The following is a 27,985-nucleotide window of genomic DNA, read 5'->3' as shown; positions in this document are numbered from 1 at the left end:
TCTCTTTTGTTTTTATTTTACCCCGTGATGAGTGCACCACCCCCCGGCTACATATGAGATGGTTTGTCCTAGAAGGATTGTTGCAATGCCTCTTGATGGGCCACTAGATACACTGAACACAGAATGGCTTGACGGCCCTGGTACATCTGCTTTCGCTGCCGTTTCTATCACATTTTATCTATGAGCTTCCTCCGTCGCCGTACAGAATTTCTTTTTCTTCAAACGTAGGAGATAGGGAAAAAAAACCAAGCAAAAACCCCACAACAAATGCAACTGTCTCCCCTCATATGTCGAAAAGATTTGCCAACGGCTCTGCGACGCTTGTGTTGTTTCTAGGAGCCAACTGCACCTTTTATCCGGAAACTTCATCTGGTGGCGCTAATGAACAGACCTACCTGTATACGTTGAAAACTCATATCATACAGTAGGTGGCTTTTTAAGTTATCGAAAAATACTTAAAAGTGAGCGGGAGGGGGGTATTTTAACGCCAATAGCGAAGGTGTAATTACTTAACACTTGCAAACATGGCTGCTACGGGAACGGCAGTGAGAAAAGTTTGACACCGACGTGGGAGAAGTTGTATGCGAATGCTAGTTTTGGTACATGAGTTTGTTGGCGAGATAATAAAGTCGTCAGTAGTCTCCCTCCAGCCTGGCACCGCTTTCCCCGGACTTACAAACCAGTGGATGAACCGTGAGAGAGCCCCCTCCTCCTCTGTAGTCACCGCCGACAGTCACTGCAGTGTGGACTTTTGTGGGGGAACTGTGGTGTCTTCTTCTCCATCGTGAGCTGTGGTGGCGTTTTTTGAGGACTTGTCGTCGGGCAGCAGCCTGTGTTTCGAGCTAAAAAAATGCATTTTTCCATACCCGAAACGGAGGTTCGTTCGGGGGAAAATGGATCAACCTATGTGGTGAGCATGATCATTTTTTGGGTTTTTGTTTTTACCCGCTTTTACTTAGCCATAGGGGTTAAACGCTGGCTTCAAGCTGGCCACAGGTCGGGATAATGTCAGTGCAGCATGAGTTGTTGTGTGTGTGTGTGTGTGTGTGTGTGTGTGTGTGTGTGTTTGTGTTTACTGTTTAATGATCTGATAGCACGAGCTGTGATGTGTCACCACATTGAAAACAACTGACTAATGCAATACAATAACCAGCAGCTGTATCCTCAGTTACACCACTAAATGCTAATTTGTATCTCATATGCAATAGAGATACACCATGGAGAGGTTAATAAACTTGATTTAGAGAATTAAAACGTGAGGAAGTTAAGTAAGTTCAGTGTTTTTGACCTCCAGTACATCATGACTAGACAGAAGCAGTAGGGATGTAACCTGTGGTAACATGTCATCATAATTTGACTTTTATTTTTTTTAGATGTGGTTATGTGGCTGTAAAATGTTGCCTGGTTGATAGTTGGTGCCATGTGTCATTTACTGTACTGTCTGATTCTTCATCTCTGGCATAACAGAGTCCCTTTTGTTTTAAAGGTTTGACTCAGCACTTAAATTCTTCCTGAGATTAGCCACATTGATATCACAATCCCTTCTTGTTGTTTAGAGGAAAAATACAGCCAACATTGCTTTAACTTTACTAACAAGTTAAATATCTAAAATATAGCAGTCTTGACAGCCTATCAAGAGCAGCGATGGTTTGTGGCTCCATCATCTTGCTTGGTTTATTATACAGCAGACTCCCATAGCCTAACTGTGTTTACTTCCCTTTTCAATTGCCATTGTGTTTGAAAAGACGCTGTGCCTTGCATTGCCTTGACACATTGGCAGACATGCTCTGTAGAGGATAGAGCTCAGAGAGGGTAATTCATGGAGGTTGGTCAAGGAGAGCTGTAGTGAAGCATCATAGACATAAACCATTTTAGGCTTTTGTGGCTCTTTCACTGTTTTCCACACAAACCATGAACATCAGTCACAGACGCTGTCAGGATACATTGTGCAAATCTCTGGCAGAGGCAGTATTGCTTGGAATTACTGACAACTCTAAATATTTTCCCCCGTCTCTAGTGTTGGTTGATGAGTTAGGCAACATTGTTTGTGTGAATGTGTGTCTATTAACGGGCCTGTAAACCAGACCCTAACCATGAATACAAGTCATTACGTTGCTAGGGAACAGCTTGGGTTCAAGTGCATTTCCTGTCAGTTATGGATATGATATGAACAAACAACAACAGCAACAGATACTCTTGGATCCTTTAGGATATTAGCTCTACAGTTTTCATTGTCAAAAAGATTTAGTATCAGATGTTATGTGGAAGAATGCAGCTACTTTCATATTCACCAGATGCTTTGAAATAACATCTGTGACATCTGATTTCCATGTGACATCACACTGGCTGTCCTCAATGTCACACACCTGTGAATAACTATTCTCCATCTTGACTCCATGTGCTCCGAAGAGGAAACAACCTTGGAGTAAGCTTATTAATATTTGAACATGTCAGTGTATTCACTGTCCCTGCTGCCTCAAGAAGTATGAAAATTAAGCTTTGGATATGAACTTAGTTTCATACTTTTTCTGTAGAAGTAGTAAATGCGCTGTGCAGGAATTGGATTTTGATCTAATGCAGTTTATTTCCCAACCACATTGTTCTGCAAACACCTACTCTTGCTGTTGAATGTCAATACGTTTTCTAAATTGAGCATTTCAGGTGCCATCTCTGGCTTGTTTCCACCTGGCTGAGCACATTTTTGAGCCTGTACTGCAGTGGGAACTTTAAAGCGACGGGTTTTCACCTCTCAGCTGGCAGTCCTGTGACTGTCATTGTGACCTTCCTGTTACAAGTCCACAGGAAGGGACTTTGCTTGATTATAATGCTGAGAGATGGGCTGTGTACCTTGGAACCAGTAGGCCACAGAATCTGCCGAGTTTGCACAGGGCTTTTTAGAATAACAAGGGCTGCAGTTTTTTTAAAGTTTTTTTTAAATGTGGTACGAGTCCTGTGCAAGCGCAGACAAATCTTTAGTTTTGAGTGCTTACACTTCCTCTAGTAGACTCTCTCTCTCTCTCTCTCTCTCTCTCTCTCTCTCTCTCTCTCTCTCTCTCACTTGGTATTTATAGTATGTTTATGAGTATTTGTGGGTGTGTAAAAGAAAGGTAGACTTTGGTGTTACTGTAAGTGATCATGACTCTGGAATAGAGGAACTGGTTAAAACTTTGATATGAGTCAATCTGGTTCGATTTATAGTTTTGCAAAGCTCTCTACAGAATGCCATTATCAGCGTGCGCAGACGGTGAGCAATATGTATGAACTTAAAAACGGCAAGATGATTCTTCAGATGTCTTCAAAAAGGAGCCTATCGCAGGATTTCTAAGACTACAAATGCATTTAAATTGACGTAAATAAACGTTTCATTCCCAGTTGTGTCTTAGTCAGGTCACAAACATTTAGATTGCATTTTGATCCCAGCTGGAGCTTCATCAAGTGTTTGGGTTTGGAGTTTAGTTTGTAGAAAAGTGTTCAGAAATGAGCAATACATCATAGTGTGGTTATAGTCAAGGGAATGTTGAAGTGTCCCTGAGATGAACTGCTTGCAATTTACAAAAAAAATGAGGGTAATTTTTGTGTGTTATCAAACAGAGCCAAGCCATTCTGCATACTCATTCTTCCTTCCTGCCTGGATGCTGCCTACGTACACACATCTTTCAGTTTATTCACTGGCCTGCCTCCAAATTCTCTTTCCCCTCCTAGAAGTTTTGGTTTGTACTTTGTTTTCCTATTGATTGGCGGTGCAGGGCCAGCAGTGGCATGTGCAACTGCATGCAACAGTGAAGTCAGAAGTCCACAAAAACTTTTTATTTAGTTTTTTCGACAGATGACCCACTATGTTGAGTATAAATATTCATTGAGACAGAAGGGGAAGGAGATTAAAGCACGGACAGTTTGTGCTTTGACACCCAAATGGGAAATCTCTTCAACAAGCATACAGAACGCACTTCCTCTCATCCCCAGCCAGAGCTGTACACAGCCTGGTGGAAGCTGATATTTCTTAGTAGATGAAGGTACTTGAGACAAGCAAGAGTAGGGGAAGGCAATCATCATTTCCATGTCTTTTATAATGATTTTATTTAGCTGCGAATGTGTGTTTAATTGCAATATTAGCCAAACCTTTAGGAGTATTTGCCCATGAGCGATTGTTATTTGATTCTGTGGTGGAAAAGTTTCTGTGTCATGTTTTTGAGCCTTTTTATCTGAAGGATGACTACAGAATACAGTTTTTGCCAGGGTTGGCTGGTAGTTCAATAGATTTGTGGTACCTTGGGAATGGTTCAAGAGTGCTGTTCTGTAAGTGAGCCTATATTAAAAATACTTTTTTCTTTTCCTTAAGGGCATAACTAAAGTATCACTTTGTTATTTTTGTGGTTTAGTATGATTTACAACACTTAAGGCATTTGACATGAAAAATACATTCACTTTCTGAGATTGGCTCTAAGCATGACGGCAAGCAGATATTTGCTTTGCTGATTCCAAATTGTGGTTTTGTCGAGGAGTATCCAGTGATGGCTCTTTTTCTGTCCGTCAAAACAAACAAGGGGTGTCTCAGAGAAAGAATGAAAGATTCCCATGTAATCCTTGCTTTCTGTATTTGGCAGCTTCTGCATAATGCAAGGATAAGCTAATTTGATTGGAAAATAAGCGGCAGGTTCTGTTTTCCTCTTTGGAAGTCAGTGAGGTTTTATTGAATCCAATTCACACTTTATTTTTTTGGTCCCCTTAACGAAAACAAAGAGCGAGGAACTACTCAGATAAGTTTAGATTGATCGAGAATTAGGTTGTTTTGAGGGAAATCAGTAGTGAAACTTATGCTGTAGGTACAGGATGTGAACTGTTTTTGCTGCACTACCTTTCACCAGTTGTGTTTTACTTCTGCACTGAATATACAACCCTGCACCCTTAGGAAATGCAACTGAAGAAACGTCAGCTTTGGACTGTTGCATTGAAAATAACTTTGTGTTTGAAGACTATTTTTTAATAAGTATTTATATTTCCTTCTAAATATATCTACATATATATATGTATATACATATATTTTATTTTTTTATTCATTTTTGTGTCCACCTACAGGCTTTTCAGACAGATCAATACAAATATCGGTGCCGTGTCACACCTTTTATACAATCTCTCTCCTCACATTTTAAATTCCTCTCATTCTTTCCCACAGGCCTACAACATCCATGTCAATGGTGTGCTGCACTGTCGGGTACGCTACAGTCAACTTCTTGGCCTACATGAACAGGTAAGACTTCAACCATCACAATGTACCCGTTGCTGTCACTATGCTTTGGACCAGAAGTGACTGGTCTGCATGTGTGGCGCACTGAAAGCTGTTTAAATGCCACCACATCCACCCGGCCTGACCTTTCGCTCGTCTTTGTGTCATATGGTCGATATGTCAGCCTCCCATCACTTTGAATCACGAGTACGGTGGCTTGAAGTCTTGCACCGTTATTCCCTACTATTGCATGTAAATAGGCAGTATCCTGGAAGAGGTTGGAGGGGGTGGGCGACATGGAAGGAATGTTCTTGGCCTTTCTTTCACTTCACCTGCTGGGAGAAGGAACTTAATCTGAAAAAGAAATGTTGTTGGAAAGTGTTAGAATTGCCTGGTCTTAACCATTTTTGGTCTCTGCCTCGGTGAAGCTTTACACAGAGCCACAGCTATTTGTTAGAGCTATTATTAGGCAATCAGTGTATTCAGCACCTACTTGTTTTTCTGTAATGCTGTGGTTGAAAATTACTTACATGTGAAAGTGTTTAACGAACATTTGTTTAGGAACAAATGATGTAGATGCGTTGTCTGTAAGGATTTATCTGCTGGATTTCTACCTGGGAGCTCTTCATGTTATAAAATGTATGCAGCATATAACAGAGTCTTACTTATAGAAGTGCTCAGTCTCCTGTTTTCACACATTAATAAATAAGCAAGCCAGGGCCAAACTTTGCTATCTCCATCCTCGAGTCTGTGGTATCTAGTCTGACAGTTGCCGTTGCCTGGCAACAGGGTGTGGGGTAGACACACTCGAATCTTTAAGAACCAACCTCACAGGGGTTCTTGTGGCGTATATGCATGACCCCAAAACACTCAAGTGATTGTGGGGGCACACACTCTACCCAGTTATTGCTGCAGAAATTTGAATGTTAATTGTTTCTCTTGTTTTCTCTGCTATTAAGACTTGTAACAAGGTCACACTTCTGCTAGATCCAGAGCTTGTTGAAAGCCAACAGTGAGAACGGTGTGGTTTTGCTAAAAAGAAGCTGTATGAGCTCATATTGACTGTGATGCATCTGTGACCTGTGCTTAGTGTCTGTGGCTATGAGAGCTGATTTGTATGTGCAGCCAGTGCTGGTTTGGGCTGACGTACTGAAAATACCAAAGGGCAGTGTGTTGAGGTGAAAATCACCTCTTTTCCTTCGGTACCCACTGTGGCCAACCTTCATCGTGCCATATGTGCAGTGTGTGTTATATTAAGAAAAAAATATGTCTGTGAATTCCTAGCTATGAGTGTGATGTACAGCTTTTGCCTGTAGCAGCATACAGGTTAAAATTAAAGCACATTTAGATGTTAGATCTGTGAGGGCCTTCAGATAGAAAATGGGAAGAAATGACTCAAGAAGCTGGAAGACAAAGTAAACTTGGAATGACTAGACAGTCAGGGCTCCAGATGTGTGTGTGTGTGTGTGTGTGTGTGTGTGTGTGTGTGTGTGTGTGTGTGTGTGTGTGTGTGTGTGTGTGTGTGTGTGTGTGTTTTCACGGAAACTTCACTAGCTAGTCGTTGAAATAGGGCTTAAAATAAACCTGTGATTCATCCCAAACAGCATGAATGTACCTCTTAGAAAAATGAATCCACAGTGCTTTAATTTAAAAGACTGCTACTCTGTGCTGAAGGTAATTGGTTTAGTCATATGAACTTGAATATCTGGTTTCACAGATGTTCTAAAATGTGAATTAAAAAAATAACCTAACCATCTGACTCTTGTTGTCAAATAGTCTTAATTGTCAGAAGAAGAGAAATTCAGGTTGTGTAGCCTTGCCTGCTATCCTGCAACCTCACCTTCACAAAGTGTGTTTTGTACCCACAGATAAAGAAAGAATATGGCAGCAATGTGGTGCCTGCATTCCCTCCAAAGAAGATCTTCACACTGACTCCTGCTGAGGTCGAACAGAGACGAGAACAGCTGGAGAAATACATGCAGGCTGGTAAGTTATTCATGCTAAATGGACTTTTTGCAGATGGCTTGTATTGCATTTCACCTCATTCTCTCTGAATTTAAATTCCAGCTACAATGGTTGTTTTGTCAGGTTTTAAATTAGATACTATTCTTCTCTGAATTGCAGTACACAAATTCAAATTGGGGGGGTATGTTGTGAAAGGGGGGGGAGGGGGAACAGAACAAACTTAGACTTTGCAACACAAATTCCATTGAAATGTTTGCTTCTCCACAACAATCACAAGAATGAGTGCCTTGTTGTCTGCGGGGAGTCCGGACACACACTGGTCTCTTCATGCCACATGAAAGCATAAACGTGTTTCACTAAAGAACTGATGATCTGAGCACATAGTGAGCTGGCACATTGAGCCAAAGCCTCACTAGACTTATGCTGACACACCTGATTTAAAAAAAAAAAAAAAGAACCCCTAGTCAGGATTTTAGGCTTTTAAAAAGTTTTATGGGTTTGGATCCTCTTAGTGATGATGTGTCACCTCTTGGGAAACACACTTGGCTTTTCTCTGAATTTAAAAACTGAATTCCATAAAGAATAATTCATATTTCTTAGACCAGGAAAGGCACATTAGTTATTTCTTCAGTAAACATTCCTCATGACCGTTTTGATAGCTTAAATAATGTATTAAATAATGGTCAAGAACCCAACTGGAGTTCCATTTCCAATTTGGGAGGTTTTCAGCATGTCGCCCAAATTTTGTAAACAGGTCGAGGGTGAACTTTCTGCACACACACATGGATAAGTGGAACTGGCAGCAATGCAGAGGGTTTGTTTTAATCCTCTCAAGCACTGGCAGTTACAGCAGAACAAGGAAGCGTTGTTCAAGTGTGTATGTGCTCATAGTCTGGGAGCATACGCACACAGGGTGTTCTTGGCTTCAAGTTCACTTGGTTACATCATGGCTTTTTACATAGTTATGGAAAATGAACTGCCACAAACACAATCTGTTCTGACGCAGATGGCTCACAACTTTGACATTTTGTCAAAGGGTTAGACTAATTTGTAAAAGCACAATGATGTACAGGGTGCACACACACACACACAAGTTGTATTGTAGTCATACATGGTTATCATGCAGATAATTAAATGCATTACTGACAACTTGTGTATTATTTCTCAAATCTGAGGCCTGCAACATAACAAAAATGGTTTGTAATAATCTACAGTTAATTGAACCTATGCCAAAAACAAGTTAGTTTTACTGGCCTCCCTTTATAAAGTGCGTTTTAAGTTCGGTTAAATTGCCTCGACAGATATTTTGAAAGGTTAAACCCATTTCACAGGAACAAAATTAAACTGTGTGATAAGAGGAAAATTAGGAAGAATTGGGAAATGGCTGCGCCGGAGGAGGTTTATGTTTACATAACATCCAGTAAAAGTCCCTTAACTAATTGCTGAGTTGTAATTTAAAACTGAAACATATCTCTTCTCATCTTCCGCTGGTCCTTCTATTTCAACGAACAGTAAGATGTGACTCATTTTGTACTCAGATTGCTGTTTTGGTTTGGGTCTTAATTTATTTCCTGTTCATTTGTTTTACAGTGCGTCAAGATCCCTTGCTTGGAGCCAGCGAGATGTTCAACAGCTTCTTAAGGAAAGCACAGCAGGTTGGTAGTGTTTTTATTTTTAATCCAGAGAAAACCGCCTAATGCAGGCAGGCTGCTTTCTGTTGCGTCAACATGGTCAACAGGGCGTGCTCCGTGAACCAAAAGGCTGATCCAGTCATTTCTGCCCAGCTAGTAATTACTTGTGGTAATGTGGTTGAGTGAGGTAACTGTATTCTCACCTTTTGTTGCGGTATGCAGCAACTTGTGCTCTTATCATGGGTCGTGTCATCTCTGCTTGTACAGTAGTTGGTTAGATGTGTCAGATTAGGATTTGGCTTGAGTGCAGAAAAGTGTGAAATGATTATGTCAAAGTGAGGGGAAAGCATAGTTGCATCGTGTGTGGGAGCTGGATCCTTCTGAACCATTATATCATACAAAAGAAAAGAGGGCCTAATGATTCATCCCACCAGATTTTGCCAGAAAGATCCCTCTGCATTACTAAAAAATGCAAGCAAATATTAGCTGAAGTGGACGATGCTGTAACAGCACAAACTCACGGTGTGTTGTTGCTGCCTGACAGTAAAAGGCTATTTCAAACGGATGGCGTGTCAATGAGTTATTCAGACCGGGTAGCGAGGTTGATTCATCATCAGTCAAGCTGTGACCTGCATTGCCAGGAGGGCTGTAAATCCAATAACCTTCATGGACAGATTCATCCGTCTGCAGCCACGTCACACCCATTCTGCTTCTCCTCCTCTGTCTTCCTCTCTCATTAGAGTCTGTGTCAACCCCCACACCCTCCACCCTCGGCGCCTTTGTGTACTGCGAGGACAGCAGGTGCAGAATAGGGGATGAGTTACCACCAGCATTGTCATTTCATCTGCACCTTTAGTGGTAGCGATGTGCTTGGAGAATCCCCGCTGAGGGAACAGGGAAGATAAGAGACGATATAGCAGAAGTGGTGAGAGGCTGCCTGGGGACAGGAGACGCTGGGGTTATCTAGCTTAAGATTTCATACTTCTTAATATGAGCTCAGAAGTTATTATTTAGACTTTTGAAATATTCATAGCTTTTGGCAGTTCAGTTTATTTCCCTTACTTGCTATTCATTGATTTTGTGTTTTTTTTTCTTCCATCGTCTGCCTTGTTCAGTTAAGGAATGAACAGAAGGACAAACACAGCAGTACTAATGCATACAGTTTCCTTTATGTCTCTGTGAGCTGAGGACGGAAATAAATAGATGGGACTACTAGAGCTGCAACAATTATTCAGCTGAATTAGTTGAGTGACAGAAAATTAATCTGCAATAATTTTGATAATCAAGTTATCACTTTGTCTTCTTTTCCTTGGTTTCCTTATTCTTCTGCACTTGTACGCTGAATATCTTTGGATTTTTGACTGTTCCATTCAATGTTATTTGCTTTTACATGATGGGATTATAAAGCGCTTTATGAAAAGTGGAAATATGGAATGGGTAGCTTGTATGTTTTGTTCTCCTCTCTGACCAACCCATGCTTTTTTTTTTTTCTGCCCATGTGACTCAGTGTGATTTTGTTTTTGACCGACAGGAATGAAAACACGTAGATTACCCATGAAGCTGAAGGAAAGCCTGTTATGTTTTGTGTCTTTCCCACAGGAGACGCAGCAGATTCCCACAGAAGATGTCGCTTTAGACATCTGCCTCTCCAACGGTCAGAAGGTTACAGTCAACATTCTGACCTCGGATCAGACGGAGGATGTGCTTGATGTAAGTGCATAAACATACAGTTGTTTAGTCAGCACTCCACCTAGTATACAACTTGTAAAGATTTGTAAGTACATTTTCTAATGAAAAGTTATACAAATTAAACATTTGTTAGGAAAACAAGACCCAACAGCAAAAAAGTGTAGCTTGGCTGAATGTTTCAATTCAGTGATTGATGGTAGATATAATAAATAATCCATTGCAGGTAATAGGATTATGTTTATAGCAGGAAATTACATGATTTAGAGCTGATTTAACTGCAAGTGGCCAGAATCCCTGCTATCATTTGAGGTCTTTTATGGTTTGTTATCAACATTTGCAGTGTTTGTGTACGTTTAAGTGTTTGCTCTCCGCCATTCATAACAGTGCTTACAGACACCTTGGTTTTCCCTCAGGCAAACAGTATTGATGTAGACTCTTCTGCAAGCTCTGATGTTTTACAGACATTACATTCACCGTTGTAAATGAAATGAAGTCACATTTATTTTTGTAGACCCTCTTCCCCAAAGCAAGGATCAAAGGAGTTTATGAAGTCAGGGCTACTTCGATCTAAGTTACCAAAGATTACAAAACAAAAGCAAGAAGCATTAAATGGCACGATTCAATTGAAATGGAATAAGACTTGGACAAGTTAAAGGTCCAGTGTGCAACATTTAGGAGGATCTATTGGAAGAAACTGAATATAATATTCATAGGTGCTTTCCTTTCATTACTGTCATCACCTGGAAAAAAAAGTTTTAATTTGCTTTGGGATAACACATTTTTATCTACATAGCTATAGAAACATAGATACCTCACTGGCTGCTGCTGTATGCCACCACTCAACATCTGTGCAGTCCCCATATTGTGGAGGTCAAGATCTGCTAGTTGTAACTCAGTTAATTTAGTTTGTTATATACGCGAGAATCTGATTTCTTGTAGGAATTAGGAACTAGGAGCAGATCTAATCAACTCTATGCCAAAAACTTAACCTTTTGAATAGACACAAATGCTGGCTGTGATCTATGAATAGGCATCTTCAAGTGTAAATTATTTAGAATTTTAGCTTTTGTCTGTTTCTCTTAAAATGTTTTCTATACATGTTATCTTGTTCCAACGCTATCTGCTTGCTCGTTGTGAAATGTGAGTTTGTCTACAGGAAAACATTATTCAACATAAGTTAATTATTTTCCCCACACAGTTTTTCCTGGTTCCTCGTTAGACAGTAATTTGTAGCCTACCATGTGTTGATACTTGCACCGCCTCACACACATTAGTATTCATGTATTCATTGATTTTATTCTGTATTTTTTCTAAAGTGCTGGTCTGACTAGTGGTGGCTGGTTGTTTTTTGTTATCAGTGCCCGTCAAGAAAATTTTGGCTGGTTGTACATCCAAACGCTGCACATGCCTGCAGCATTTTTCCAAGTGGTGACTTTTGACCATTTTTTTTTTAGCATAGAGCTGATCATATCCACTCCCAGTAACTAAACATTTATAACACACCAAATATCATGGAAATTGGTTAAAAATTAAGCAATCAAGCAGTCCATGTTGTTGTGAAGTCTGAATCTCTCAGTATTGATAAGTAGTGGATCTTGACCTCCCCAATATGGCGACGGCACAGACTCGCAGTATCTACGTTTCTATATCCATGAGCAGGTCCACCATGTTGAACCGCCACGTTTCTACAGTAGCCCAGAACGGACAAACCAAACCCTGGCTCTAAATAGGGCCCTTCGCATTTTTCGGGAGTTGTGTGCTAGTTTCTCCTACACACTTGGAAGGCTGAGCTGTATTCAAATGGTTGCAATCTGCAACTTCACTGCTAGATACCACTGAATCCTACACACAGGTCAACTCAACAGCGGTGTTCAGGGAATGTTAGGAAAAGAAGTATTTTGGAAAGGGGTTCTTAGAGGACATTTGTTTTAAGGGATGTTTAGACCAAAGATTCACAACGAGATAAGTTGAAACTTTCAACTACTACTTCAACTACACCAATGTGACAAGATGAATTCCATAGCAATGACTCTTTACTTACAGTGTTTCTGTCTGCTTTCTGTAGTGCAGCTCCATGCTGCCTTCACAGGAACTGGTTGTCAGAGTATCGTCTATAAAATTTCACTAACATGGTGTTTACTGTATCCGCTCAGGAAAAAGCTTTCTCTTCCTCTGTATTTCCCATGGAGGAATTTGCTCTTGTTGAAGGCATTCATTTCTCTCAAGGATACATCGTAAAGTGTTACTGCTGTTGTTACAAATTTACAAGAGAGATAGTCCACCATCGACTTCCTGTGAAAGCAACATAACACATTAACACAAGACAACACAGTTGCATTTGTTTAACACTCTTATATATAATTTCTATTTACATTGCTTTTTTGCTCCCTAGAAAACAAATGGTGATATGTCCAATTAAATCAAATCTGTTATTTGGCATTCAATGACATTCTTTCTTAGAGTAATATTTAAGAATAATAATCAACATTAATATTCAGGGAGGACAATTAGCCTACATTTTATTTGATAAGCGGCAGTAAGAAACCTGGATAATAGATAGTGGGTCGTATAGTGGGTCCAATAAAGGTTGAAGACCATTGTTTTAGTACATACATGTCCTCTGCTCTCAATTGACCATAACCCCACATAGTCTAAAATAAGTCAACACAGTAAACATGCTGAGGTTTCATCATGATGTCCTTGGCTGTAATTCAAGCTTGTTAGAGTGCTGTTTAAGTGCTCTTATGAAATTTTTAACCACAGTTAACCTCTGTTCACCACAGCAAGTCTCACACAACAGAGTTTCCTGCTGCTTGTGTGTGTGTTCGCTTGACAACAGTTGCACTCAGATTTGTAGCATTTGTTTGTTAAGTAAGTAAGCAGTTGAATTACAGGAGTTAAAAAGCAGACTAAACAAGAAATGGTAGTACAGCACACATATAATCAAACAATTATTTTATCACACAAGTAGCAATAATGCATTGTGCAGATCTTGGAAAGATCCTCCTGATTAAAAAGTGTTTTATTGGGTACCTGCTTACATATAGTTTCTTATATTTGGCAAACCAAAGGCTCTCCATAAATGGAATCATAAATAATAAAAATGACAAAAACAAAGCACATTTATCTTCTTGAACTTAATGATTATTCTATCACTTTAGAGCTTGTTGTATAATTAAGATGTTAAAGTATGATTGTGTCACTTTCCATTCTTTCTCTTCTTTCTGAGCTGTTTTGTTTAATCCTATCTGTTTTAAAACTGTTTTATCTTCATTAATCTTGACTTACTGAAAAAATAGAAATTCAGAGGAAAGGATCAGTAAATTTAATTTCACTTTCTCATCTTTGCGCAGGCTGTTGCAACAAAGCTTGACCTTCCTGATGACCTCGTTGGTTACTTCAGTCTCTTCCTCATCCGTGAGGGCGTGGATGGAGGTTTAACATGTAAGTCTCAACACTAATTTCCTAAAGAATCAGATGAATACGAGGAAGAAAAACATCTCATATTTCCCAGTCATTACTAATAAAAGTATTTCATATAATGTCCCATTTATATGATTATTATTGGTTTATGCAAATGGGAGAGAAATACATAATTCATTACTTCTGATTATTTAGATTCACTCTGGAAACAAACACTGCGGCTGGAAACCTTTAAATAATTTTGTTCAGTCTTGTTTATCAAGGCAAACTAAATGAGCAACACACTGATGAAATAATGTAAATTTAAACTACTTCAGCCTTAAGCCTTTCTCTGAAGACACACAAATCAGAACTTAAAAGACAAATTTTTCCAGACAACTTTTTTATGTTGCACTGAAGAATACCTTTCTGGGTAACCAAAGGGAATTATGTACTGTAATATCATACTTATTTAGTTTTCTATAAAAATATTTCTGAATTCCCCGCAATGAAGCATAAAGAGTTGGCTCTGGCAACAGTTCAGCGGCTCAGTTAATCTGTCTTGCTGTTTGGAGATATACTGTAGTTTAATTAAAAAAGAGGAGCCGCGTCGCCCCATGAGAGTTGTGTCTTGTATCTGAGTTCCTACAGTATCTCTGGCTGGAATGCATAATTCATTTATTAGGTGCTCAGAAGCTCAGTGAGAGTCGGGCCTCTGTGTGTTTGTTGGCTGATTCGTGCAGTTGTGCAGTGTTTAGAGTGGCGTGAGCTCACATACTTGGCTGCGTGCGCTGTTTTCAGTTTGAGAATGTATTTGTTGTGGCTCTAAAATCACACTAGTGTCGGCTACAAAAACAGCATTCACACGCCAACTTCTGATTAGAAAAGTGATTTTTTTTTCTCCAGAAAAACAGCAGGAGGAGTCTACCATTTCATCAGACTATTCAAATTGGAAGATTTACACAAAAATCCAAATTTGGGGTTGGGGCAACTGTACTTGTTTAGGCTACCTAAATACCTTTTATATTTTTTATAATTTGGTGATTTTAATTTTGTTTTCCCCTCTGCATTTATATTGGGCACATTTTAATATTTTCCCACACCATAGTTCTTTGCTGTTAATAAGTGAAGTCATCATACAGGAGGAAGATGAAATGAATTAATCCCACTGGGAAACTGCATCGTCATTATCATTAAAAAAATCATAAAAGAAACAAAATAAGGGCACCCAAAGAGGTAGATAAGCAGTTAATAACTAAAATCTTTATTGGAAACTGAACAAAACTAGGACCATGCTATAAATCTATATATAATTAATTCTAGTGCCTGGTAATATTCTGTTCATGGTCAGTGTAAGTCTAATATATCTATATCTCTATGTGGCTCTATATTGATCTGACATTGGAATTGCAATTCCCTGAGTGTTGAAAATAACTGTACAGTGAATCTAACCGCTAATTTAGACCATATTAATGTGGTCTAAAAAGTGAGTCCTAAATTGGTTGCATATTTTACCAAATGTATGTAAATGCCCATCATACTGTATACCTTTTTGGTCTGAAGCAGAGGTGTTTCTGGCATTGCAGCTCAGTTTGACATATTTTACCATAATTTTGAGCTTGTTCCTCACGTTCCTGACTTACTAAGCAGCTTTGCAGTTTTTCTGACCAGTGCCCCGGAAATTTAGGCACAGATTATTTGCTGCCTTTCAAGCTCTGTTTCATGTTCTTCAGTGTAGTGGCGGTAGCAGCACTCCAGTTCTCAGAGGTGGCTGATATATTTGTTATTCGTAATGGTGTGAGTGCAAATTATAGTACAATATTTACATCTACATCTGTTGTCACAAGGAATACCACAGTGACACAGGCATAAAGCTTTCCGCACTAAGACATTTCAGTTTTCCAATCCCTCTCTTTCCATTTCATCACAGCCCTGTCGGGTCAAATCCCTGCTCAGTCCCAAAGGTTCTCTTCTCTCGTCTTCCATCTGCCAAATGCTCCCCTACTCCTCACGCCAAATCCATTCCAGGCTGAAAATGGTGCCAGGTGAACTTGGAGGAATCTGTAAATATTACAGGCATGTTGTATATTCTTGGCACAGTTAAAATCTGAATATCTGAGTGGTATGAAAGACGGGCCATGAGTTAAATATGACTCGACTACTAGAATAAATCTGGCGCAGCAGGCCCCGGATCAAACACAACTGGTGGGAGTATTGACATAACAGGATAGCAAGAAGAATTCAGTTCCTCTCTCACAGGCAGTAAGTTTCCCTGAAGTCTGTTTAAATCAATACTGCAAAATATGTAAAGACATGTCAAGAAGAGACAGTATGTGGTTTGAAATAGCAGTGCTGGTCTTCTTATTTATGTATTGATTTAGTCACTCACCTGTTCCAAAAAGATTTTAAGCATTCAGTTTGTATCTGTTTATTTTATTTTTTTTTATTATTCCTGGTGAGATTTGCAACATCAAAGTAACCAGCATGTGTTTCTGCTTCCTGCACACAGCATCTCTGCCCATAAAGCAGTAAACACACTTGAACAAATCTAATAGCAAACTAAAGCGCTGTTCAGTCATCTGATTCACGTTTATTGGTGCCTGGAAACCCAGCAGCAGCATCAGCAAGCACCTGAGATCTCCTTCACTCTCCTTGGGGAACGGGCCGCAGTGAAACAGCTGCAGATTAGGGACACACACACACACACACACACACACACACTCACACACACTCGGAGAGCCCATTATCTTTTTTTCATATTTGAATACTCGCACGCACAAAAAGTTTTATCCTTCTGGGACCTGTCCAGATGGAGTTCTCCCATCCCTCGATGTTGTTGTTACCATCATTATCCAAATGTCCTTGGGACTTAGCTGGAGCTGCGCTTGTTCCTGACTCTCTCCCTCTCTCTCTCTGTTTTTCTGTTTCTCTCTCTCAGTTGTGCGGAAGCTGCAGGAGTTTGAGCTGCCTTATGTATCCATTACCAGCTTGCGGAGCTCTGAATTTCACATACTCCTACGGAAAAGGTACCCACCACCTGCTCACATCATGACTTTGAATTTCATCACATCCTTCCCAAAGCGCTTACTCCCACATGAAAATACAGCTGTGATTGATTGTCCAGAGTATTCGTTTGTTATTTATCTAATCCTATAAAGAAGCAGGTCAGATATTTGTGTTTTGGTAAGCAGTACATAAATAACATCTTCTGTAATGTTGTAAGGCACTCGGTTTTCTTTTTTTTCCATTCTGGGTGTTGCTCCTTTCATTCGTTATCTGCAGTGAAGCACTTGTTCTTAATGTGTCAGTGCAGCGGTTAGCTTAACCATGGGCTGCTTATCCGACTTCACCATCTTCTACAAAGTGGCAGTTAATTTGAAAAAGAGACCTGAGTCATTTGTTTTACAATTTATTTTGCCAGGCACAGTCGTTATCATGACCAGACGGGTGGTGCTTTTGACTGTGACGCCAGAAAGGTCAGGGATTAGACAGAGACATGAATGGACAATAGATAGAAATACATCAAATTATGTTATTAATCTCCTCGCCACTTAAAATTACTCATATTGCCGTTTTGAATTACTGTTTATAAACCGACAACAGCCTACAACAGCTCCACATGGAGCCTAAAAAAGCATTTACCAATGCTATTGTGCTGACCTTTATTGCACTAATATTCAACTTGGATCCTTTATTAGTTGCTTGTCCAATCATTGTTAATGATTGATTTAAAAAAATGTAGGGTGGTGGAGCGTGACTTTTTTTTGCTTCTGAAGGGGGGGTGCGCCAGAAAAAGAACCTACTAGAAACAATCCCTAAGCAAACAGCCCAGTATCTTTAACTGGTCAAACAGGACAAACCAGAATGAAGTCAGAAGAAGGGAATATGATAACTTCTCTTGCTATAGATTTGAGGTTGTATTGTTCAGCCCTATTTCATGCCTCCCACTGCTCATTGGAAGTTATAGCATCTTCATCTAAGGCCAGAATTATGCATCACTGAGAGCTGAACTAGTCATTTACTCTCATTATGTTTAAGGTTTCCCCACAGGTTGAGAATTTATTTGAAAGGTCCAGTGTGTAAGATTTAGGAGGATCTATTGGCAGAAATACAATATAATATTCATAAGTATGTTTTCATTAGTGTATAATCACCAGAAAATAAGAATTGTTTGTTACCTTAGAATGAGCTGTTTTTATTTATAGACGCTTTGGGTCAACTTCCTTGGTGGCTGTCATTTTGAACCGCTATAGATGTTTCTACAATAGCCCAGAAGGGACAAACCAAACACTGGCTCTAGATTGGGCCGTTCACGTTTTTTGTGCGTTTTACTGCCATCGTAGTTTCTCCTTGCGCTTGGAAAGGGAGGGTGAACTACAGCGCGAGATGCCACTAAATCCTACACACTGGTCCTTTGAAGGTGGTTAGGAATGGAAGCACTTGTTTTTACACACAAAGTATTCCCATGAAACAAAATCCCTTCTTTAAACCTAAAAATTCTCTGGTTCTTGTTCATGTTACCGTTACCATTTAAAATTGTAAAACTGTAGCTTTGCCTGTTATGAGAGGGAACGTGGTTCAGAGCTGCTTGTGCAGGGAAATGGGCATCTGTCATCAAGGGCCGCATGTCACAAAAAAAGTATGGAAAACAAAAATCTCCATGGGTGGGCCACCCAAACAAACTCTATGCTTGGCAAATACTGATGTTGCTTCCCCATAAAGCCTAAAGTTAGTGACTGCGCCCCACTTCAACATAACATTTTTCTACTTCCTCGTGTGTCTGTTCTTTCGTCACCCTGCCTCCCGCTGACTGAGGTACACAGGATGTTTACTTTCTTTCCGCCTCAAGGAAAGTCTTAGTCCTCCTGACCTAGTTTCTCTGGGGAGTGTAGAGCAGCAAAGGAAGAATGAATGTAGAACCAACAAGTGGAGGTGGAGGAAAAACAGACCCCCACTGTATGAGATCCAGAAGAAGGATCAGGTCGGAATGAATCGAAAATCTCTTTTTGGATAAAAAGTGCATGCCAAGAATGGAGGAAATGTTTTCTCTATCCAATCAGAACATTTAAATTACATTATGTCATCCTTTTTTGTGTGTGTTTTCCAAAGCATTCATGAAATAAAAACAGGCATATGAATAGTGTTGGAGGTTTTTGTAGGTCAGCAGCAATCTGCCCTTGTGTATTTATAATGCAGAAGTGTTGACATTTTTAATCTGTATATTTATTAAGAGAATTCAAACCAAAGACCACACGCCTCAGCTTCCAGTGCACGTTTAAATGGAACTAAAGCAGCAAAATAAAAGCACTCGTCTCACGCACACATACACATCTTTATTCCACGACTCGTATTCTCTTACTCCCTTCCTTCCCTCCTCCTTAATCTTCTTCTCCCTTGTTACCTGCTTTGAATTGCTAATGTGGCCAGGCAGCATGCTTCACATCTGCCTGAACAACTTTCTCCATCCACTAACACCCCTTGTGTCATGCATTTACAACATGTAAAATGTTACGCCTGCGGTAAAGTGTTTTTCAAGGCATAAATGAATGCAATGAGATTTTTGTGTAGAAAATATTAATCCTAAAGACGTGTATGAAAGCAGTGTCAGTTAAGAAGACATTGCACATCCAGGGGGAAAGATATAAAAACACATGGGAGTGAAGTATCTTAAATCACAGTGATAAATATGGCCAAAATCTTTTTTTTTTTTTTTTTTTTCCTCAAGTCAGACTGAGTTAAAGCCTGGATATTTTCTGTCTGCCTTTCCTTTTTTTGGGCCATTTTCATATGTAATCCCAGATCTGATCGTTCTCTCTGAACTGAATTCATGCATTTTGTAAATGTTGCACTCCGCTCCTCAGGCTGCTCTCTGTCAAGCACACACATCTCTTTTCACTAAAGTACCAGCAACAGCGTCTAATGCAACTACAGTGCTGCCTGTCTCACTCACACAACTGTCCTTCAACCTTTAACAGGAAATAATGATTGAGATGAATGTTTACATCTACTATCTCATGGACATTGGCTTGAGGAATGTAGTCTATAACTTACTCTCATTGCACAGATTGAACAATGTGCCAACTCGCCTGTATATTTAACATGCTGATATTGAAGTTGATCGTACATTAGCTAGACTAACTTAAAAAACTGAAGGATTAAGTGTTCCTTTATGAACTGAGGGAATTCTTCTTAGACTAAATGAACCATTTAAAAACAATTATCTGAAACTTGGATTGTCACAGTTAATGGTTTTTGAGATCCATTATTTTGACAGGACAGCAGCGCAATGTAGCGTTGCTCAGTATGCAGACAGAGTCATGGGAGATCATATACTTAGTGGCAAATAGCCAAATATGATTGTGTTTTTATAGAGTCATCCTGGCAAATTGGTAATTGTAACTGCCACTTTGTTCATTCTAATTTATGCCTGGATGTAGATTTGTAAAGACTGACTCTGGCTTTTCTTCCTGCAGCTACTGGGACATGGCGTACGATGGGGATGTCATGGACAACAGAGTTGGCCTGAATTTGCTTTACGCCCAGGTAAGAGGTTTCATTACTTGGGCGAACCAGAAGCTGTCATTTATTTTCCGCTGTAACCGTAGTCTTTAAAAAATGCCTTTTAAGTTAAATTCCCCCTGAGATGTGGAACCAAGCAGAAAATCCAAATTAGACGAGATTGTTTGTTTACTTCTTTCATCTGTTGAGTTTTATTGTGCTCGCCTGGTGCCAGCATCACATCAAGAAACCTAAATCAAGCATGCTTTCATTCCTGGCCTTCCAAAATGCTTTTGTCCATCCCCCCCAGGCCCCTCTGTTATCTGATAGCGATGTCAGCTTGTTTTGACTTTGCAACCCCTTGACTCCTGTACCTTTTTGTGTTCCTCCGTGATCCTATTAGCAGCGGATTCCCTTTGCGACAACTGCAATCTGTTGTATTAAGCATTTTTTGGGCTGCGAGTTTGATTAAAATCTGGAACTGCTGAGTGTTGCCTCTGTGTAGCAGAGAGGAGGTTTAAAAAAAAAAAAAAACAATAAACAGTGTTCGCAAGCATGTGCATTTGGGCATGTTTCTGTGTAATTTGCTGACCTGCACTGTTCACGTGAAAGGCTCAGGGTGTGATTTCTCCCACACGTATTAAAGGAATGCACGAAAACCTGCCTTGTTTTGTTCGTCTGCGCAGAGAGATGAACTTCAGTTCTTGTTTTTGCTTCACCAGACAGTGTCTGACATTGAGCGAAGCTGGATTCTCGTCAACAAAGACCAGCACCGGCAGCTCAAATCACTGCAGGAGAAAGGCTCCAAGAAAGAAGTAAGCAAGGGCATCTCTTCTAGATGATTCTACCTTTTTATAGCGTCTCGCATGAATACAGTTGATACTCTGCTGATGTCTGTCCAAGGATAAATCTGTGGACCGTAGAGAATACCGCCTCTAGTGCATTCTGTGATGCAATTAGCCTAGTTTTTCCCATGATATGAATTTTTAATCGCACCATTTCAGTAGAGAATTTAAATGTATTTTCTCCTGGGATTAGACAAAGACAGATGTTTTTTTTGTATAGAAAAGTTAAAAAATAAAAAGCATGAAAACTGATTTTATGCTTTTTCTTCTTTCTCACCAGTTCATCCATCTAGGTCAGACTCTCAAATACTATGGTTATATCAAGTTTGACCCTTGTATCACTGACTTCCCCGAGAAGGGCTGCCAAGTCATCGTCAGTGCAGGCAACAATGAGCTCAACTTCCACGTCAAGCTGCCCAACGAACAGATGAAGGAGGGAAGCTTCAAGGTCACTCGCATGAGGTGTTGGCGAGTCACGTCTTCTGTAAGTGGAGTTTCTGTTAGCTAATGTAGTGTACTGTGCGTGCGTGCGTGCGTGCGTGTGTGTGCGCGCAAGACAGCGAGGGTGAGTGAATTCACCTTCAAACATGCCTGTATCTCCAAAGCTCTGAAATAATCAAATTGGAATCTCTCCCTATTATTAGGAGACTGTGAGCTGGCAGAGTTAGAGATGTAGCAGCTTTGGCTAGAGTCCTTCTCAAACCAACAAGGGCTTCCTGTGCTTCCAAAGTCTCCTGTTTACAAACCTCCTCTCACCACTGCACCAGAAATGTCTTTAGTCTTGCCAAGCATTAGTTTTTTACTCCTACTGCTCGCTAAAAGTGCTGACCTCCACACCATCCATCTTCATCAGTCCAATTACCCAAACACGCAGCCCACACAAGGATAGTGCTGTATTGATCCACCAGCCTCACACATAGAGCAGCATCCTTTCTTTGAACTAATAATTGACTGATGGCATGCAATGCGAGAAACCACCTACAAAGCCTACTCTGTATACATCCGTACAGTGTTAACAACTCCAGTAATATCTTAAGAAATTAATAGACTTTTTACACTAAAAATAAAACCTCAGAGACTTCCAGGGAAAGGAAAGAGAGAGCAAAGGTGCTGCTTCACTCAGCAAAGACCGTATATTTAACGCATGAGGCTACTGTTTAGACGGTCACCTAGTAACTGAATTGATCAGTAAACATGAGGTGCTATCAGAGTCTGTCGGACTCGGCTCAAGTGATGACGGTGAGTGATTGATCGGGCCTACACGTGGCAGGTTCAATTCACAGTAATTAATCATTGCAGTGTGCTGCACTGCCACTGGAGAAAAAAAAGAATACATTTTTGTTATTTACCAGAAAATGTTTGAGGCAGACGTAATCAGTCACAGTCAGCTGGACATTTGTGTAAAAAAACAACAACAAATTACCAAAAAAACAGTGCTCCTGCCAAAATGATGAGATGTAAAATGACTGGAAAAACCCACAGAATGCAGAATAACAAAACCATGAAATAGATGACTTTTAAAGGGACATTCCACCAATTTTAGACTTAAACATCAGTTTACTCCTTATGGGGAGAGAAGTGCTTTATAATGTCCTCTGTGGTTCTGGAGGAGCTCCCTACAGTCTGAAATAAAATAAGAATAACCCCGATCATGTCTTCAGTGTTGTTTTTAACATAAAGTCAGTGGTAAGGTTTGACAGAAGTGTCGATTTAGGAGGCAAGGAGGATTCATTGAAGATTCAGGTCCAGTTGCATTATGGGAAATTTAGTACCCAGTGGTTTTGGAGCTTGAGACTAAAAGTCAGGATTTCTCAGCTTCTGCTGCACAGATTTTGACCAGGTCCCTTTTTAGTAAGTCTCTAATAAGCCCACCAAATTTATATAAATGTAATACTAAATCACTGGGGCAGCCCTTTAAAAAGGGGCAGACTATGGTGAATTGAACCTGTACCTGGTGAGAAATTCACAACAAATTCTCTGTCCTAAAGAATGAAAAAATCTCCATAATGTCACCAAGAATCTACATAAATTACACCATCATGCACCGCACTGCGTTGAATCTGCATTTTCTTCCGCTTCCACCCAATCAGTCATCTTGAAAAGAGACAGCTCAACAGTCTATTTTCACTTCTGTGAATAGCTGAGAAAAGCACGACTCGCAGCTCTACCCACATCATTTCAGCTAGCATGAAAGCTAGATGCAAGACCTCATTTAAATGTAGATGGAGAAAACAGTTCGCTTTTGCAGTGCATTAGTGTTCGAGCAGCACTGTCGTTATGTGTATCACAGAAGCTTTTATGATTCTCCTTAAGTTCATTTGCACAGAGCTCTAAAATTAAAATGCATCTTGGCTCGTCTGATTACAGACTAAGCCCCCACACTGTCCAGCAGGGTGGTTAATTCCTGAGCTCACTCTCAGAGGTCAAAGTCATTTTAATGAGCTCTTTCCTTCCCAGCAAACTATTCCAAACATCTCATTTGCTTCATCACTGCAGCCCCCCCCCTCATAGACCAATCTCAAATTGCGTCCGGAAGAAAGTGTATATAAACAATCAGCGTGTGTGTATGTGTCAGACCTTTTTGTTTTTGTCTGTATTTCTCCCTTATGCTATCTTTGTGTGTGTGGTTAGCATGCGAGGTACAGCTAGTTTCTGGCCCAGAGGAAATAGTCTCAGTGAAGAGCACAGGCTGCATTAAAGAGGAATGAGGGCTCGTCTCCAGGGAACTGTGTCTGAGCTTCACATATTCTTGAAGGCATTTGAAATTCCGTATTTGTACATATTTCTTTCTCTCTCTGCACCCGTGTTAATCTTTTAGCGTGTGTCTTTGTTAAGATTTGACTGCCTGTCACTGGCGATGCAGGATAGAAAACGTGATTTATCTGCTTACACAAGCCTCCAGTCAGGAAGTAGAATTGCTCTTATCCTCGACTTAAGAATGCAAGTTGGATGTTGGTTAAGAGCTCTGGAAATCTGTTTCTTTTTCATGCACTGTGAGCACAAAAAATACAGATTTAATTTGATTCTGATGGGTGGGGGGGGAATTGACACTAGTATAAACATAAATTAAGAGTGGTGGATGATAACAGTAACAACAGTTTAAAATCTATTCTCCATCTTTCTGTCTGACTCTGCAGCAAGTCCCCATAGCCAATGGCACCACCAATCCCTGCAGCTCCTCCAAATGCGAGGTCAAACTGGAGCTCGCCTTCGAGTATCTGATGAGCAAGGACCGCCTCCAGTGGGTCACCATCACCAGTCAACAGGTAAGAAGTTGCTGACATTTTGTTCCTGCAATTCTTCTGCTTCAAACGACTCCAGGATGTATTTTCTGAAACGTCTAAGAAAGCTGTTCAGTACTGCAGATTTTTTTTGACTTTCAGTCTGTGATTTCAGGCCATCATGATGAGTATCTGCCTTCAGTCTATGGTGGACGAATTAATGGTGAAGAAGTCAGGTGGCAGCATAAAAAAGGTTTGTGTAAATAAGAATGTAAAAACACCAAAATGACCAAAACCTATTGAATATATATATATCATTTTTGATGTAACATTTTACTGTATTAATATACACATTATAGCATCTTACAGCATTATTTTGATCATGAATTGTCTATAACTATGTGTTTTTTATTTTGGTGACAAATAGGTCATTGGACTGCTGTGCTGAAAATGTAAAAGCAAAGCAAGCAGCCACAGATTGCTTTATAATATTGTGTTCTTCACTCTGTCACCTTCTAGATGCTGAGGAAACGACACAACGGCTCCATCCACCGGCCAGACAGTCAGCAAGCTGTGAAATCTCCCCCTCTACTGGTGAGAAATGGGACAGTGTGCCCTTAAGTTTGAATTAGATTTGGACTTTGTGTAGATTTCAGGATTAAACTTGACTCTGCGTGTTGTTTTTGGCTGCAGGACTCCCCTGACCCGAACCGTGAACAAATCGTCAAACTCTCAGTGAGTATATTTTTGACTTTTTTTTTATTCCTTACTTGTTATTTTCTAAAGTATAGTGCTTTAAAAAAATGTGTTTAAGAAAATAGTACAACATGCAACTGAATAGTGGGGTCAGATAATGTATTCCCAGAACCCGTAAACATATTCTAATATCAATATTCTAATTAATCAGTGTCAGCACAGAGTTAAGTATATTATTGATTATTCCATTTAGACCAAGCTGAGCTCCGTGTCCCTTCGAGGGATCAGCGCCTCCAACTCGGCAAACGATATCAGCGGCAATGATTTCCACGGCAACTATGCTTTCGAGGGAATCGGGGATGATGACCTGTAACCGCGCCACGCCCTGCCCCCCCTCCCCTCCTCCTTATCATTCCACTGTCAGCGACTGGGACGACAAAGATTACAAGCTGAGCTGAGCCGAGCCGAGCGGACCGCACACAGTGTCCGATTCTGCAAGATTGTAGCTTCTTCCTGGAGAAATCGCTGCCTTAAGCTCTCATTTAATCTTTGACGGTGTCCTTTTTTCTTTTAGACTCTAAAAGCTCATTTTAAATGGTATTTTTGTTACAATCATCATATTCAATTAGAAACTTTGTCCCAGTGTTATTAAACGTGTGGCAACATACAGTTAATAGCATGTAAAACTACAGGTACTCAAATAGGGAGGCTTCCTGTTTGGTTCCTACTTCAGTTTCATTTACAATGGATTACTGTTTCATCTGCAGTATATGTGAAGTTCTGTAACGCGGTTCAGTTCATGAAGGTACAAAGTAAATTAATATATTATAAACCACATAAAGAAAACCTGTTAGATCCTGGATTCTTGCTTCGGGTGGCTGCATGTTCCTGCCCAACCAGAGAGCCAAACGTTCAGTTAGACCTGGCACTAGTGATAATACAGCAGAACTGGACATGGATAGTTCTCGGAGTCCAGTGAATGTGTTGAAATCGATCTGAAAACTGTAGACTATTCAGAGCAACCGCTTACTCATATGGATGATCAATGTTTGGCTTGGCTATATACCAAAATGTCATGTTTTTATACTGTTAGTCGTCCTCCGTGCGTGATGCTACTCATGCGCCAAGTCCATGAATATCTTAGCAAGATTCCAGCGGTGTTTTCTCAGCGTACATTTGGGGCACAGTCACTCATACTGCCTTCAGAAATAGTCTGATGCCTTAACTTTTACTTTTTAGCGTCGCAGGTTTTTCAATTAACCAGACATTGGTTGAGACTTAACAGAAATGTCAGCGCCAGCCGGTGTTACCTAGAATCTTGCAGAACTTGATAGATGGTTGTCTTTGGCTGAGCTGCTTGCACTTGCTGAACCCATCATTTTGCACAGTATTACAGGTGGAGTTAAATGTTCGAGTGGAAGCTCGAGCATGGCTTTTAACTTTGTGTGGAGACTTCTTTTTTTTCCCCAAGGGGCTCCGTAAATCCATCTATGATTTTTTTTTTTTTTTTTTAAACCAATTTTTTAAAGGTTTCTCATAAATGCCAAATTATAGTTTACTAAAGCATTTTGCACAAAATAAACATAAAAATTATGACAATGTCACTTTTTATATTATGTACATGCAATTAAGTATTCTGAACATTTACTAATATCTTTATCATCAATAGCTTATTGTAATCAAATAGATCAAATGTAATCTAAGCTGTATAGAACAAAAAAGGTTAAGTGGACTAACATTTATCATTGTTTACATAATGTTTAGGGGACTTTTTATTAGTTAAAAATGGAAAGTGTTTACAAAATTTTGCATCTGATTTTCTTCGTCTTGTTCGTTTTGGGGCGAGCGACGGTGTTGTGGGGAGCGTTTGGGGCTTCAGTTTATTGTACTTTGTATGTACATTGTGCCAATCATCTCAGAGGATTTAGTCGAAAAGGTGCTTTGGTTGAAGTGGCTAATGTGATCGCAATTGCTGGAGTAAACAAAGTTCGTGGAGAGCAGGCAACAAAATGAACATATCTAGCTGTTTTCTAAGACATGTAATTCCATTTTTTTTTTTTTTTTTTAATCGCTGTTGGCATCTGTCAGCGTGTTTTTTGAAGCATCTAAATGTAAAACAATGCCAACCTATCAGCAGCTTTACTCTCACTGGTAGCCAGAACTGTAAACAAAAATGTTCTCAATATAAATGTCTCGGTCTTTCACTGCTGTTCTTCTTCTCTGCCATTCATTTTTGTTTCATCTATTCCTGTCAATAATGAGTACATTGAAGCAGCAAAGTCCTGGATGTTAATAAATGTGTAGGTGCCAAATTACACTTTAAAGTGCATTTATCATCAGCATCACTTTTACAATTGCGAGTTTCATGAACATTGTATTGAATTGATCATTCCACTACTTTTCATTTCATTTTGATTTTAGTGGTAAGGTCGGTGACGACTGTCAAGATGCTACAATAAAAACTGAAATTAGGTGATCCTGTGGTTCTCAGTTGTCAGTCAATGCTCCACTTCACTTGTCTTTTCATCATTACTAAACTTTCTTTCACAGCAGCAGCTTCTTGGATATGAAATGTGCCAAAAACCTTCCTTTGTATAAAACAAGTCACAACCATTTCTGTCACAAGTTTCTGTAAAAGAGAACTCTCACCTCATGACGCTGCTTTGATTCTTTATCCATTTGTAGCCCATATAAAAAGATATGTCTGATATATCCGCTAATATTCAGCTTTTACATGATGGAAAATCTCTGATGGACAAACTGTAATGGCAGTTTCTAAATTACCTCAAATATAATATTGGCATTTCTCTACTG

The 27,985-nt window shown here is 39.8% G+C and overlaps 1 protein-coding gene across 3 annotated transcripts; it reads left to right on the top strand.

Annotated features, from left to right (window-relative positions):
* The first annotated feature begins 91 nt into the window (after positions 1-91).
* On the top strand, positions 92-27,647 carry snx17 (sorting nexin 17). 3 transcript variants are annotated; one of them, XM_051408285.1, is made up of 16 exons: positions 92-424; positions 640-910; positions 5,174-5,248; positions 7,093-7,210; positions 8,780-8,844; positions 10,420-10,530; positions 13,863-13,953; positions 16,850-16,937; positions 20,385-20,454; positions 21,132-21,224; positions 21,535-21,738; positions 24,392-24,520; positions 24,651-24,728; positions 24,995-25,069; positions 25,169-25,210; positions 25,425-27,647. In XM_051408285.1, exons 2-16 carry the CDS (start codon positions 851-853, stop codon positions 25,542-25,544), a joined length of 1,419 nt encoding a protein of 472 aa, XP_051264245.1. In that variant the 5' UTR covers positions 92-424; positions 640-850; the 3' UTR covers positions 25,545-27,647. The 3 variants fall into 3 exon arrangements, with proteins under 3 accessions (XP_051264245.1, XP_051264244.1, XP_051264246.1); XM_051408284.1 differs by having other exon boundaries at positions 92-910; XM_051408286.1 differs by lacking the exon at positions 640-910 and having other exon boundaries at positions 93-424.
* Positions 27,648-27,985: the final 338 nt, after the last annotated feature.

The sequence above is a fragment of the Dicentrarchus labrax genome, unplaced genomic scaffold (genome assembly GCF_905237075.1).
Source record: "Dicentrarchus labrax unplaced genomic scaffold, dlabrax2021, whole genome shotgun sequence".
NCBI lineage: Eukaryota > Metazoa > Chordata > Actinopteri > Moronidae > Dicentrarchus > Dicentrarchus labrax.
Note: the sequence above shows the minus strand (reverse complement) of the source record. Positions and strands in the feature narration are given on the sequence as shown.